The sequence below is a fragment of the Piliocolobus tephrosceles genome, chromosome 1 (assembly GCF_002776525.5).
Source record: "Piliocolobus tephrosceles isolate RC106 chromosome 1, ASM277652v3, whole genome shotgun sequence".
NCBI classification, from domain to species: domain Eukaryota; kingdom Metazoa; phylum Chordata; class Mammalia; order Primates; family Cercopithecidae; genus Piliocolobus; species Piliocolobus tephrosceles.
In genome coordinates this window covers 151,113,619-151,127,377 of record NC_045434.1, presented here as the reverse complement: position 1 = coordinate 151,127,377, position 13,759 = coordinate 151,113,619, and the positions used below count along the sequence as shown (strand labels likewise).

The 13,759-nt window shown below is 41.7% G+C and overlaps 1 protein-coding gene across 2 annotated transcripts in view; it reads right to left on the bottom strand.

Moving 5' to 3' along the window:
• PTGER3 (prostaglandin E receptor 3) overlaps nt 1–7,406 on the bottom strand; it is a 199,732-nt gene extending 192,326 nt beyond the window's left edge. For both annotated transcript variants that reach the window (XM_023209528.2, XM_023209518.2), the window contains exon 1: nt 6,271–7,406. In XM_023209528.2, coding sequence (XP_023065296.1) covers nt 6,271–7,167 — 897 coding nt within the window. In that variant the 5' untranslated portion in view covers nt 7,168–7,406. The remainder of the gene's footprint in view (nt 1–6,270) is intronic.
• Nucleotides 7,407–13,759: the final 6,353 nt, after the last annotated feature.

Below are 13,759 nucleotides of genomic sequence, written 5' to 3'. Positions count from 1 at the left end.
AGAAAGAAAGAAAGAAAGAAAGAAAGAAAGAAAGAAAGAAAGAAAGAAAGGGAGAAAGAGAAAGAAAGAAAGAAGGAAGGAAGGAAGGAAGGAAGGAAAAAGGAAAGAAAGAGAGAGAGAGAGAGAAAGAGAAAGAGGAAGGGAGGGGAGTGGAGGGGAGGGTTCATGAAGTTATCAAGTGAATTGTCTAAGGCCAAAAACTAATTGCTTATCTACATGGGGCCAGACCCTGTCTTCTGATTTGGTTGCTGAAGTATTCAGTCAAGGCTGGTGCAGTGCCTGTAATGCCACAGCACTTTGGGAGGCAGAGGCGGGCGGATCACAGGAGGACAGGAGTTTGAGACCAAACTGCCCAACATGGTGAAATCCTGTCTCTAGTAAAAAAATACAAAAATTAGCTGGGCAAGTGGTGGTGCACGCCTGTAATCCTGGCTACTCAGGAGGCTGAGGCACGAGAATCACTTGAACCCAGAAGGCAGAAGTTGCAGTGAGCCGGAGATCATGCCAATGCACTCCAGCCTGGGCAACAGCGAGAGTCTGTCTCAAAAGAAAAAAAGAAGTATTCAGTCAATAAGCACATATTGGGCAGACCTTATGTGGCAAGTAATTTTGATAGTTTCTAGGAAAAAAAAAAATAAGACAGATACTGTACTTGACCTTGGCAGAACTAAAAGAACAGAAAGACAAAAACCAATGTCTCCAATGAAGTGTGACTCAGACTGTGACAGGAAATTGTGGGGTATCATGAGATCAAAAGGTCAGGGCACCCAACCACGGCCTAGAGAGGATGAAGGAAGGCTTTGCTAGAAAATGGCTTCTAACTTGAGATCTTAGCCAATCCAAGAGAGGTGGGTGCTTGGCAGATATTGCTGAATGGTTGAGGGGTAAAGTGGCAATGAAAAATGGAGAAAGAAGTGTTCTGTGTAAAGAGAGCATGGTGCAGGAATTCACAGAGAAATTCCATGTTGTATGTATCTCAGTCATATGCCGTCCAACTGTCATTTCTGTATAAGAATCAATTACAGATGTTCCTCAACTTACAACAGGGTTACATCTGGATAAACTCATTGTCAGTTGAAAATGTTGTAAGTTGAATATATTGTAAGGTCAAAGATGCATTTAATATGTTTAATACACCTAACCTACTTGCCTACCTTAAACATGCTCAGAACACTGACATTAGCCTGCAAGTGGGCAAAATCATCTGGCAACACAGTCCACTGTGGAGTATTGGTTGCTTACCTTGTGCTTGTGTGGCTAACTGGGAGCTGTGCATGCATCACCAAAAAGTATCATACTGCATATTACTAGCCTGATAAAAGATCGACATTCCAAATTCCAAGGATAGTTTCTACTGAATGTGCATTCCTTTCACACCATCATGAGGTTGAAAAATCGTAGGTCAGAGACTGTACTATGTTTACAGTAAAATGTTGCCATAAACTTAGGGGACAAGATGTAAGAGGATCCCCCTCCAAAATTAGGCTCCTTCATTGGTTACCATCTTTATGAAAGTTGGAATTTTCTAGGGAAAAGGAGGACTTGAGAGATTATCTATGGATTCTCAAGAAGCACAGCTGGCAGGAGTTGACATACAAACTTCCTTCCTTTTTGTAAAGCAATTGGAAAAAATGGGAGAGTAAGGATTTGACATGTTACAGTTGTAGATCTTAGCGTTGCGAGGCATGAATGAGATAAATGTGGAACACTGGCAGGTTGCAAAAGTGTTACACAGATGTAAAGAGTTTTAGGGGGGACTTCCCTGCATTTCTTTACTGCAGTGCAAGGGCAGAACTAAAAACTGAAACTTAGCACCCAGTATCCTTCTTCTACCACCCCTCTGCACCCTCAGATGAATCATAGTCTGTTACAGATGCCTGTAACATATTCCTGAGTGTTAGTCCCAGAAAACTAAACCTGTGGAAACTTTTATATTTTAGTTGCTGACCTTCACAGGTTGTTCAAAAGAGAAGGGTCAGTGACTCACAATTATATTACAACTTCAGACCATGTGAATTTCTTCAAAGGTGATGGCTTAAGGAGTGTTTAATTCTTGGCTCTTTTTGATAAACTCAAAAGAGTGAAGTCCTCATCTTGTCATTCAGGGACTAACCATCTAAATTTATTCTCTTGAACATTTCAAAAACATAATTCCCATTGATCTAGTGTGCACCCTTTGTTCTCGTTGGGCTGGGTTTGCAGACACACTTGGTCTTAGTCATGAAGTCATGAAGTCAGGTTATGCCAATTCACCTCTTCCTGGAAATCTCCTCTGGCAAATTCAGATTGACTTTTTTCTGAAAGCCAAAGGCATTAATTACATCCTGTCTTGGATTAGGGTTCTTTAAATATTTCATTCATAAATGTGGAAATTCTGCTTTACTGAACAGATTATAATATAATCAGTTTTATACTCATAGAATATTTTGTTGACCTTCATACCTTTTTCAAAAGAGAAAAACTGTAGAATATTTTTCCTATAATGTGGATTCATAGGTTTAATCACTGTCTCTGAAACAACATCCTGAATATGGCAGAAAGTTAGTGGCAGAAGAGATTAGCAATTGAATAATACTTTTATATGCTGTAAAACAACATTATTTCTGAAAATAATTCATCATACATATCTACCACATGTGGCATATTAAAGGCAAATTTCACTTGTCAAAATATATCAGTGATTCTTAACTAAAACAAAAAAATTCACAACTATATTGTGAAACATCTTCTTGAACTGAAAATCTCTGTTTGTATTTGTGGATACTGAGCAGGCAATTCACTGGTTCAAGATTAAAGGCAAAAGTTTCTAAGGCTGCTTTTATCCAATTCCAAGATTGATGATGAGAAACTGTTGCTCATACCTCACTTTTCACAATGTTCATAGCTGGCTTTATATTTACTGTTTTTGAGATAGCTTACGGTATTAGCCACATTCTACCTGTTTGGGAGTGCCAAGTTATAAAAGTACAAAACGTACTCACAGCTTCCTTTGAACAAAATCCTAAGGTTATTCCCATCTCTGGAAATTTAGCTATCATGTCAAACAACTGAGCTATGGTGAGCATCATTCATAAAACATAAAACAATAATGATAAAAGTCAAATAGATTGCATTGCTGAATCAACTGGCTGATTGCAACAGAATGACAATGTGATGTCTTCAATAACCAGTAACTAAAAACTGTAGATCATCTATCATGGTGACATCGTTTTCCACTGTACTCTCTGAATTTCACATTTTATATTGTATTTTGCAAAGTTTCTGAGAAAAAGAAAAAGGAAACAAAGCTTTTATTTAAGGATACACAAGCCTCTATTTAAGTATTTATGTAGTGGGAACTTGTAGCAATTGGGACATTTTCTTATTATGGTATTTCTGTCCTATCAAGTTTTCCTGCAGTAACAACTGAATATTTGTTATAGTCATGATCATCTTCCAGGATATACTCAGGGTCCTTTCAAGTAAGAAGTTTGGACAATTAGAACAGTATCCTAAACCCAACTTAACATATGCTAACAGGAAATCTATATTATACCCATAGTTAGAAGAAACAGTGTTAATCTCATTTTAACACTAATATGCTGAAAATTCAATTCACTAAATTCTAGTGTTTTCGTTCTTACAATTCTCTATTAAGAAAGCAGCTTTGTCAGTTTCTTTTCTTTGAAATAATTCCAACTTTGTACAGTAAATCTTTTTGAAGATATTTGGAGATTTTTTTTTTTTTTTTTTTTTTTTTGAGATGGAGTCTTGCTCTGTCACCCGTGCTGGAATGCAGTGGCTCAGTCTCGGCTCACGGCAACCTCTGCCTCCCCAGCCTAAGTAATTCTCCTGCCTCAGCCTCCTGAGTAACCGGGATTACTGGCGCATGCCACTATGCCCCGCTAATTTTTGCATTTTTAGTAGAGGCAGGGTTTGGCCATGTTGGCCAGGAGGGTCTCGAACTGCTGACCTCAAATGATCCACCCACCTCGGCCTCCCGAAGTGCTGGGATTACAGGCGTGAGCCACCGCGCCCAGCTGATGGAACCGTTTTCTTTTAAAAGTTCCAATTTCTCCTAGGCCGGGCACAGTGGCTCATGCCTGTAATCCCAGCACTTTGGGTGGCTGAGGTGGGTGGATCACCTCAGGTCAGGAGTTCGAGACCAGCCTGGCCAACACGGTGAAATCCCATCTCTACTAAAAATACAAAAATTAGCCGGGTGTGGTGGCAGGCACCTGTAATTCCAGTGACTCCAGAGGCTAAGGCAGGAGAATCACTTGCACCTGGGAGGTGGAGGCTGCAGAGAGCTGAGATGTCACCACTGCACTCCAGTCTGGGTGACAGAGCGGGACTCTGAGTCAAAAAAAAAGAAAAACAAAAAACTCCTTTTTGATAAGATCACACGCTGAATTTATTTTGTTTAATGTTTGTATAATTGAATTAATAAAGTGTGCAGTAAAATGCTATAAATCAATTAGTATTATCCAAATGAAAATAAACTGAAATTAAGTAAGACTAGTTTCAAATACAGTCTTTCTTGAAAGAGTGAGTTTGGCCATCCTAAATTACAGGTTTCAAGATTGACCTACTTTCTTTCTGAGGCCACCATACTCACGGTACTAGAATTAAAATGTCTACATTAAAAACACGCTACATGGTTTCTCTTTGACTTAAAAACAAAATACACAAACAATAAATTATAAGTCTGATTAACTGTGTGGGTATTTTGTTCAATTGATTCAACTGCATTTTTCCCCCTAGGATATAAATCATGTCATACAGCAAACTCAATGATGTGGGGCTCAAACGACACTTGTGAAACATTCAGATACCCTTTTGTCTTTAAAGTTATATTAATTACCACACTTTAGTAAAGTGTTTACTATTTAGAACTCTTTCTTCCTTCCTAGTTGGCCTCCTGTACACCCCATTCCTGAGTCATAAAAGTAAATACTGTATATCTAAAACTGGTGCTGGTTTTGATAAGCCACAGTGATGACATCAGCCTGAGTTCCAACTCCTGAAATAAAGAACTGTGACCATACGGCGACTTGTAGGCAGTTGCGTCTCAACATAACTCTCCTTGTCCCCTCATGTCACTGATTTGGAGCCAAGGTTTGTGCTGCAATCTACCAGACCAGGTGAAAGAAATTACATTTCTATTTTCAAATGCAAAGGATTTAAAAGTATATATAGCACACAAAAAAGTCAACATACTTAATGCCTAATGCCACTGAACTGTACACACAATAATGGTTAAAATACTGAATTGTATGTAATATATTTTACCACAATTAAAAAAAAAAAAAAAAAAACTGTGTTCATGTGTTTCAAAGGTTTTTCACAATTGTGTAATACATATAGTTGGTTATACCTTTGTGACAGTGAGCAAATCGCTCTTTCTGCAACATCTATTAACCCAGACTCCCCAGGGCCTAAGTAAGCATCCATTCTTCAAGAATAAGTAAACAGCACTTACACACGGACATTTCTAGCTAAAAGTAACACAGACAAAAAACCTCAAAAACATCATGTAAGGTCAAGTGTTGGACCAAGAGCCTTTGCAAACATCCCTTGCTCCTTTGCATTGCTCTGGTGTGAGGAGCTAGGACATGGAGAAACCTCTACCTCCTCTCTCAGGATTAGCAAAACCTGCTTGATTGCTACAAGGGTAAGTCAATGCTGGCCTGCTGGGTTTCTGGATCCCACTGATTATCGTTTAGGCACTTCCTAGAGAGCCAAGCACCATGCCGAAGGGCTGAGGAGAAAACTCTCATCTTTCGTTCTCCTACATCATCAAAAATGAACCTTGAAGGCTACCCATACATCGCAGGAGGGCCTTGACTGTCTGGGGTTGCAGACTGAACATTTTCTCATTAACGTGAGAGAGGTATTTGAAATAAAGAAAACCCTCACAGTATCAGGCTACAGTTATCATAGCCATTCTGCTCTTAATGCACCCAGGACAAACCTCTATCTCTGCATATGTGTCATTTCAGTGACATATCCTGTCTCCTCCCCGGCTGGAATGTAAGCAGCCCTGTGATCTCTGTGTGCTCATAACCAGCGCGTAATGCGAATCCTGGCTCTTCGAAGGCGCTCAGCTAAGTGAGGAGCTCAACTCTGAAGTTGTAACCAAGACGGCGCGGATAGGAGGAGAGGACACTCCAGCGCTCTGCGGTTGCAAACACACCCCTGCAGGTGCTGCCACTTAGCACTTAGAAAAGTCTTAGGTTCCCGCTTACTCGCACACGCATCCTAACTTTCCCCAACCCTAGAACTACCTACCAGCAGCGGAGACCAGCAGACTGACAGCACGCACATGATCCCCATGAGCTGAATGGCCGTCTCGGTCGTGATGCGGCCCCACTGGGCACTGGACTGAGATGCCGTGGCCTTGGCCCGGCAGCGGGACACCAGGGCCTTAATGGTGGCCAGGTTGCAGGCAAAGGTGACTGTCAGCGCCAAGAGCCCCAGGAAGGCAAAGGCAGAGGCGAAGAAAAGGTTGCCCCAGTTATTCGAAGAGCTAGTCCCGTTGCCCCCTCGCCCGGTGCTGATGAAGCACCACGTCCCGGGCCACTGGACGGTGTACTGGCCCACGCCCAGCACCGGCAGCAGGGCGAAGGAGAGAACCGCCAGCCACACGCCAAGCAGCACAGCGCGGGTGGCACGCGTCTTCATGTGGCTCGCGTACCAGTGCGGCGCCCTGATGGCCAGCGCCCGCTCGACGGCCATGGCGCTGGCGATGAACAGCGAGGAGAGCCCGAAAACAGTCATGGTCAGTCCGAAGAAGGTGCAGAGCCGCCCCGACGGGTCGAGCTGCTCCCAACGCTGCTTGGACAAGTACACGACGATGACCACCGGGGTGGTGAGAAGCTGCCCGACCAAGTCGGTGAGCGCCAGCCAGCCGATGCACAGCAGGAAGGACTTCTTGCGCTTGCTCTCCCGGCGCCGGTAGCTGCGCGACACTAGCAGCATGGCCAGTGCGTTGCCCACGAAACCGGTGAGCAGCATGGTGATCGGGAAGGCTACGGACACCGATCCGCAATCCTCGCCGGACCCTGGAGGGCGCGTGAGGTTGCCCCGCACCTCGGCGGAACGCTCGGGCGCCCATATGTCTGTGTAGGAGTGATTGAGGCGGGTGCAGAAGGGGGCACCCCCTCCGTAGCCCCGGGTCTCCTTCATGTTGGCTTCGAGGTGAGGAGGGGATAGCGTCCAGAGAGCCGCAGCGGGAGGGGGCAGACGCGGCGCGGACGGTGGCGGAGGTCGGCGGCTACCGCGGCTGTGGCTGGGCTGCTCTCCATGGTGCGGGGCGCAGCCGCCGCCCTATGTCGCTACTGGGACCGCGGCCGCGGCGGCGCCAGGGCTCACCGGCCCCGGAGGCAGCCGCGCCTTCCTCTCCGGGAAACTTCTGGCTCCGAGGCGCGCCGAGGTGCCGAGTCCCCTCTATAAGGCCGAGGGGGCGGGGCGCCCGTGGGTGTGGACAGAACCGAGGTGGGAGGAGGGTGCAAAGCAACTGAGCGCCTCTCTTGGCTGTTGCCTATCCTGATCGCCTGGGTTGGGAAACCCCAGACCGGCTCCTCTGAAACGCCCTGCTCCTGGCCGAACCCGGAGCCCACTGGGCGCCTCCTCCAGTTCTCCGCCAAAGTGTCAGTGGGCGGCAAGCAGCTAATAAGTTGCACTGGGCTTGTGGAACCCAGTCAAGCTGCCGAGGCGCACCTGAGCGCTGGCTCTCCTGCTTTTTCAACCACAAACGCTTTTGCAGGGGCGGGATCCTTCTCCTGAAGTCCTTTAGTAACTCCGGTAAAGTGAAAATCGCCTGTCTTTGAGCAATCCCCACAAGGCTTTGCATAGCTGATCGTTAACTTTTTTCCTTTCTGCGTTGGGACTCTAGAGTGATTATAAAAAGGCCAAGGTGTCCTGTCCCCTGGGATGCCGCTGAAAACTATAAATTACTAGACAGTGCCTGCAGACTTAAGGGAATAGACACAGGAAAACAAATACATCGGATGGTTGGATTCCAAGACCAATAAATCCCAACTACTAACCCTCGCCTAATCCTGCCCGCTCCCCTCCTCACCACCCAACAAATAAGTCAGCTATGGCAAAAGTGGCTACAGGAAGGTGGCATCAATTTGCATATCTGAGGTAGTGAAATCAGCTGCTACCAGCCTATGGGAGTGAGAGGGGAGCAGAGGAGAAAGGTATTCCTTACAAAGCCTCCAACCATCCTTCTTATCTTCATACAATAAGAACTAGAAAAGGTATTTAGATGTTACGAAGGCCTTAATCTATATGGAAACTTTGCCTTTGAAATAATAAACATTGAATGAAAATAGGCGTACTTGCTTGCCTCGTAATATCTTTTAGTAAGCCAATATTTTGTGTATTTCTCACAAACATTTCTCATTTTATCACAGAAAACCTCCAAGGTACTATTGCTGTTACTATTCCCTTTAAAGGTGGGGTAACTGAGGCCCCATGAAGTTAAAGAATGTTCCTGAAGTCTCTCAGCAATTCTCAAGTCCCATCTTATTTGAAGCATGTATTCCTGACATGGGTCCTATAACTGCTCTCAGCAGATGAATATTAACAGTGAGCTCATTTTCCCCTAATCTTGGGAAAGTCTTGTGTTTTTTGTTTTGTTTTTTACCTTTTCACACTGGCTAAGAAATGAAAAGATTTTTTAAAATAATTGCAAAGTTCATTTTTCCTCACATTTAAGAAATTAAACTTAATCATATAGCACTATAAAGACCATTATTCTGATTGACACAGATCGACTTTCAGAACAAGCCCAATCAGTTTTGCCTTTCCTAGCTTAGCTGATGTTCTGTATGGGTATTCTTAACTTTTAAATTGCTGTTAAGAGGTAAGAATGGGATATGTCCCTCTGCATGCTTTCTCGATGGTCTTGATTCTGTATGAGAGTTTGAAAACATATCACTATAACATGGTATGTTTTTTAAAGAAGGAAAAGCAAGAATGCAATTTAAATTCCATTCTAATAACATGCATTAATCACAACATGAATTTCATTTGTGTTTTGCTGTTATTTAAAAATGTTTTGCACTTTTGCATTTTACTGACTAAAATGTCACATTTACAATGGGAACAACAGCTAGGAAAGGTGAAATGATTTAATTCTAAAATCTTCCCCAAACTTTTGTCTTATTATTTTGAATTAATCTCAAACCTGTATTTGGGATAGTATTTTTCTAGCCTAATATTATTTGAAAATAAAATAATATTTGAGGTTATTCTTAGACAAAGCTTTATCCAAAGCATTTGGATGAAAGTGGCTATCAAATTTATACCTTCTGCAGTTAGTAAAATTCTAGTGTAATTCAATATTTAAAATTTAAAACCATTTCGCCATTCGCACAGCAAAGGAAGCAAAGCATATCTTTTTCCAGTTACATCAAAAACTATTCTTATTTTTATTTACAAATATTTGACTTCTTTGAAACTTTTACTTCTCCCTCTGAAGTGCTTGCTGTAGCCAATTGGACTTGATAAGCATGTTAAGCATCAGGGTATGTATTAGTAAAGAATTGTTAGCCTCTTACAACCCTCTACAGCAATGAACAAAATGTGTTGCATTTCAGATAATCTGGGTAACATTTCTCTTCTTTCAGCATTTCGCTTCATCCTATATTGTCTGCCTTTAAGCTATTCACCTTGTAAACAAGTGACTGTGAGGTTTTGTGGAGTAACAGTGTGAAGCTGGCTGTTGGATTCTGGTTGGTGCTTTCTGGACAGTTACTACAGATATAGTGTGAATTGTGTTGGTCTGAAACAACACTGCCCTCTTGTGACCAAAAGGCTAATAACATGCTTTATGCTGTTCTAAAGAGAATTTCCAAAGGGCCAATGGGTGCTTTGCTTAGGGGATCTCTGATTTCTTTCCTAGAGATCTACTTATCAGTACACAATTGTGGTCACTTTGTTTTCCTTTGAGGTTACAAATTGGAAACTTTAACAGTCAATAAACCAGTAGAGGATTAAACTGAAAGACCAGATATTCATTTTTTAAAATTTAAAGTATATATTCACCTATTATGTTTTCAATGAAATTCTACCCTGGACATGTTTTAAATTCACAGATTACTTAATTGTATCCCTTTTGTACTTTACAGTTTAAAATGTGTAATATTTACCTGGCGATGAATAGCTATGTTCAATGGCAATGACAGACATGTCAATATTTAGCTAGTGATGATGAATTTATTTTGCTATTTACTTCTATTAAACATCTATTTAAAAATCTTAAATATGGATACAAAATAAGATTAATAACTAGCCACATGATCAACCCTTGATTGCCTCACTATGGATGGAAAATATCTGAAAGTCTTTCTTCATGGAGCCAACCAATAATTTTAGTTTATATTTTAGTCATTCATTCATTCATTCATTCAATAACTCTTCATTGAGCACCCAATCTGTCAGACACTGTTTCAGTCATTAGGGATAAGAAAGCAATACATAACAGTCCCTACATCTATGGGGTTTATATTTTAGTGCAAAATTACTGATTTTAAGTGCCAAATAACAGAAGAAAGAACACTGATCCCATGGCTTTTGTCGTCTCAGAATGATTGCCAAGGAAGTACAATGCAACATAGACTTAACATTTAAACATCAATCAATATAATTACTGTATCAAAATAAAAGCAATGCTTAGAAGTCTTTGCTAAATCAAATATCTGGATATACTGGAGTCTCTTGCTATGACTGCCTTTTCTCCTGTCTTTTCTTTCTGTTCTTTACATGCCTGTTAATTTTTTATTGAAAGCTGGATATTGTAATATATTGTAATGACTCTGGATTCTACCAGGTTTTTTTTTTTTTCCCTGAGTATTATTGATTTTATGTTTGTTTGTTCCATTTGACAGTTAACTTGTCCGGATTCAAACTGCCAATATTGCCTCCCCTGGGGCATGCTGCTATTGATATCTCTGCTTCATTTTCATGGTTTTCGATGCTCTTTTAGCTTGGCTCCCTAGAGATTGATTTCCCTATGCCTGTGTAATTTGCTGGTTAGTTAGCGATGGAGATCACCTTCTTTGTGGGTTCCCCGATTCTAAGGATTCTCCTCTTATTTCCAGCTGCTCTGGCAACTTAGGACTATTTCCTGACATACCATGTTTCTGAAGTTTCAGCTTTCTGCCACCCAAAGTACACATAGCACAGGGAGGAATACATCCCCTTAAGTAAAGCATCAAAGTAGATATATAATTCACATTTATATATCTCGAATTTTTTTTTTTTTTTTTTTTTCAGACAGAGTCTTGCTCTGTTGCCCAGGCTGGAATGCAGTGGCACAATCTCGGCTCACTGCAAGTGCTGCTTCCCAGGTTCACGCCATTCTCCTGCCTCAGCCTCCCAAGTAGCTGGGACTACAGGCGCCCACCACCATGACTGGCTAATTTTTTGTATTTTTAGTAGAGACGTCACCATGTTAGCCAGGATGGTCTCCATCTCCTAACCTCATGATTCTGTCGCCTGGGCCTCCCAAAGTGCTAGGAATGGGAATACAGACGTGAGCCACCGTGCCCCGCCGAATAGTGGTCTTTTAAGACTAGATTTCTATCTGGTCTTTGCTTGCTTTTTCCTCAGGCTTCATGGGGTCTCCTTCACTCATGCAGAGTTTTACTGTGAGACATGGATTTGGGCAGTTCTATCGCATTTCTTCTCTGGTTCTCGTTCCCAAGATTTCCTACTTAAATTTGCAGTGGCTTTTCAAGTCTTAACTCCAGTCTCTGGCACTTGTTGCCAGTAAGGCTATGATTTCTTTTTTTTCTAACAGTATTTCCCATAGCCATAGTCATGAAGATTGGGCAGGATCCTCGATCCCAAAACCAGTAAGTCACAATTTTTACTCCTTTAATTTGCAGGTCTTTTTTTCTCTTCTATGATTTCTGTATGCCTTTGCTTTCCAATGTAATACTTTAATAAAATTAAATACTTGTTTTTACAAATTTAACCATACTTTATTATTGTTATATGCAGGGCAGTGTGATACTGGCATAAAGATAGGCATGCTATGGTTGGAATGTGTCTCCTCCAAAATTCATGTTGAAACTTAATGGCTAATATGATGGTATTAAGAGGTGACGCCTTTAAGAGGTGGTTGGGCTATGAGGACATCTCTTGAGTGAATGGGATTAGCTGCTCTTATAAAAGGGCTTGACAGAGGGAGTTTGGTCCCTTTCTTGTCATCCTGACATATGAGGACAGGGCAAGAAGGCCTTCACCAGAGACCAGATGATGGCGCCTTGCTCTTGAACATCCCCAACCTGCAAAACGTTGAGAAATAAATTTCCATTTATAAATTACCCAGTTGTAGTATTGTTATAGCAGCATAAAACAAACTAAGACACTGATCTACAGATCAATGAGAGTGTTATAGAGAGCATCATATATACACACATGTATATGAGAGATAGAGATATAGATATTTGTACACATATGCAGACATTCATATTCAACAGATTTTTGTCAAAAGTGTTAAGGTGATTCAAGAGAACAGCTTTTTAACAAGTGGTGCTGGATAAACTAGATATCTGTATGGATATAAAAATGAACATAGACCTTACACCATAAAACAAAATAGATAATAGACTTAAATGTACCTGTTAAAACTAGAAACCTCCAAGATTAAAAGAGGACTTTTCCTTGTGACCTCTTTCTCCCTATCATTACTGCAAGTAATCCTACAGCTTTGTTGTTGTTGTATTGAACAACATGTGATTATCTGTTTTAGTTAGTAGGCACAGAAATTCTATTGTTTTTTTGGTTTGTTTGTTTGTTCGTTTTAGACAGTCTCACTCTGTCACCCAGGCTATAGTGCAGTAGCATGATTTTAGCTCATGATGCCTGGATCTCCTGGGCTCAAGTGATTCTCCCACCTCAGACTTCTGAGTAGCTAGGGCTACAGGCACATGCAACCATGTCTGGCTAATTTTACAATTTTATTTTTTGTAGAGACAGGGTCATACTATATTCCCTAGGCTGGTTTCAAACTCCTGGCCACAAGCAGTCTCGCCACCTCAGCCCCACACAGTCCACCACACAGTCCCCCACCCCGAGAAGCCATTCCCCTTCAATTTCACAGTTAGGCTCTCAGCTGCATAACAGTATGTGGCCTATGAGTGTGACCTTGGAGGCTCTTCCTCAGGCTCTGCTAAGAATAATTAAATTCTTTCTGAATGTCTGGTTACCTGTAACTTTTGCTAAATGAAACAGTGATTCAATAACATTCTTGTACATATTGGTATATATATTTGTGGGATTTATTTTTACACGGTAAATCATTAGAAGTGGACTGTTATGTGCTGATGATTCTCAGATTTGTACCTGCAGTCTACACTTTTCTTTTGAACTTCAACTTCATACCAAAATATATCTCATATACACTTACTTGTGTCCATCTCCACCGTCACCACCCGGATTCAAGTTACCACAATCTTTTGCCTAATTTACTGCAATATTTATTTATTTACAGAGTTTCGCTCTGTCTCCCAGGCTGGAGTGTGGTGGCGTGATCTTGGCTCACTGCAACCTCTGCCTCCTGGGCTCAAGCGAGCATGTCCGGCTAATTTTTGCATTTTTAGTCGAGACGGGGTTTTACCATGTTGGCCAGGCTGGTCTCGAACTCCTGATCTCAAGTGATCCACCTGCCTTAGCCTCCCAAAGTGCTAGGATTACAGGCGTGAGCCACCATGCCTGAACATAATTTTTTTTTTTTTTTTTTTTTTTTGAGACAGGTGTC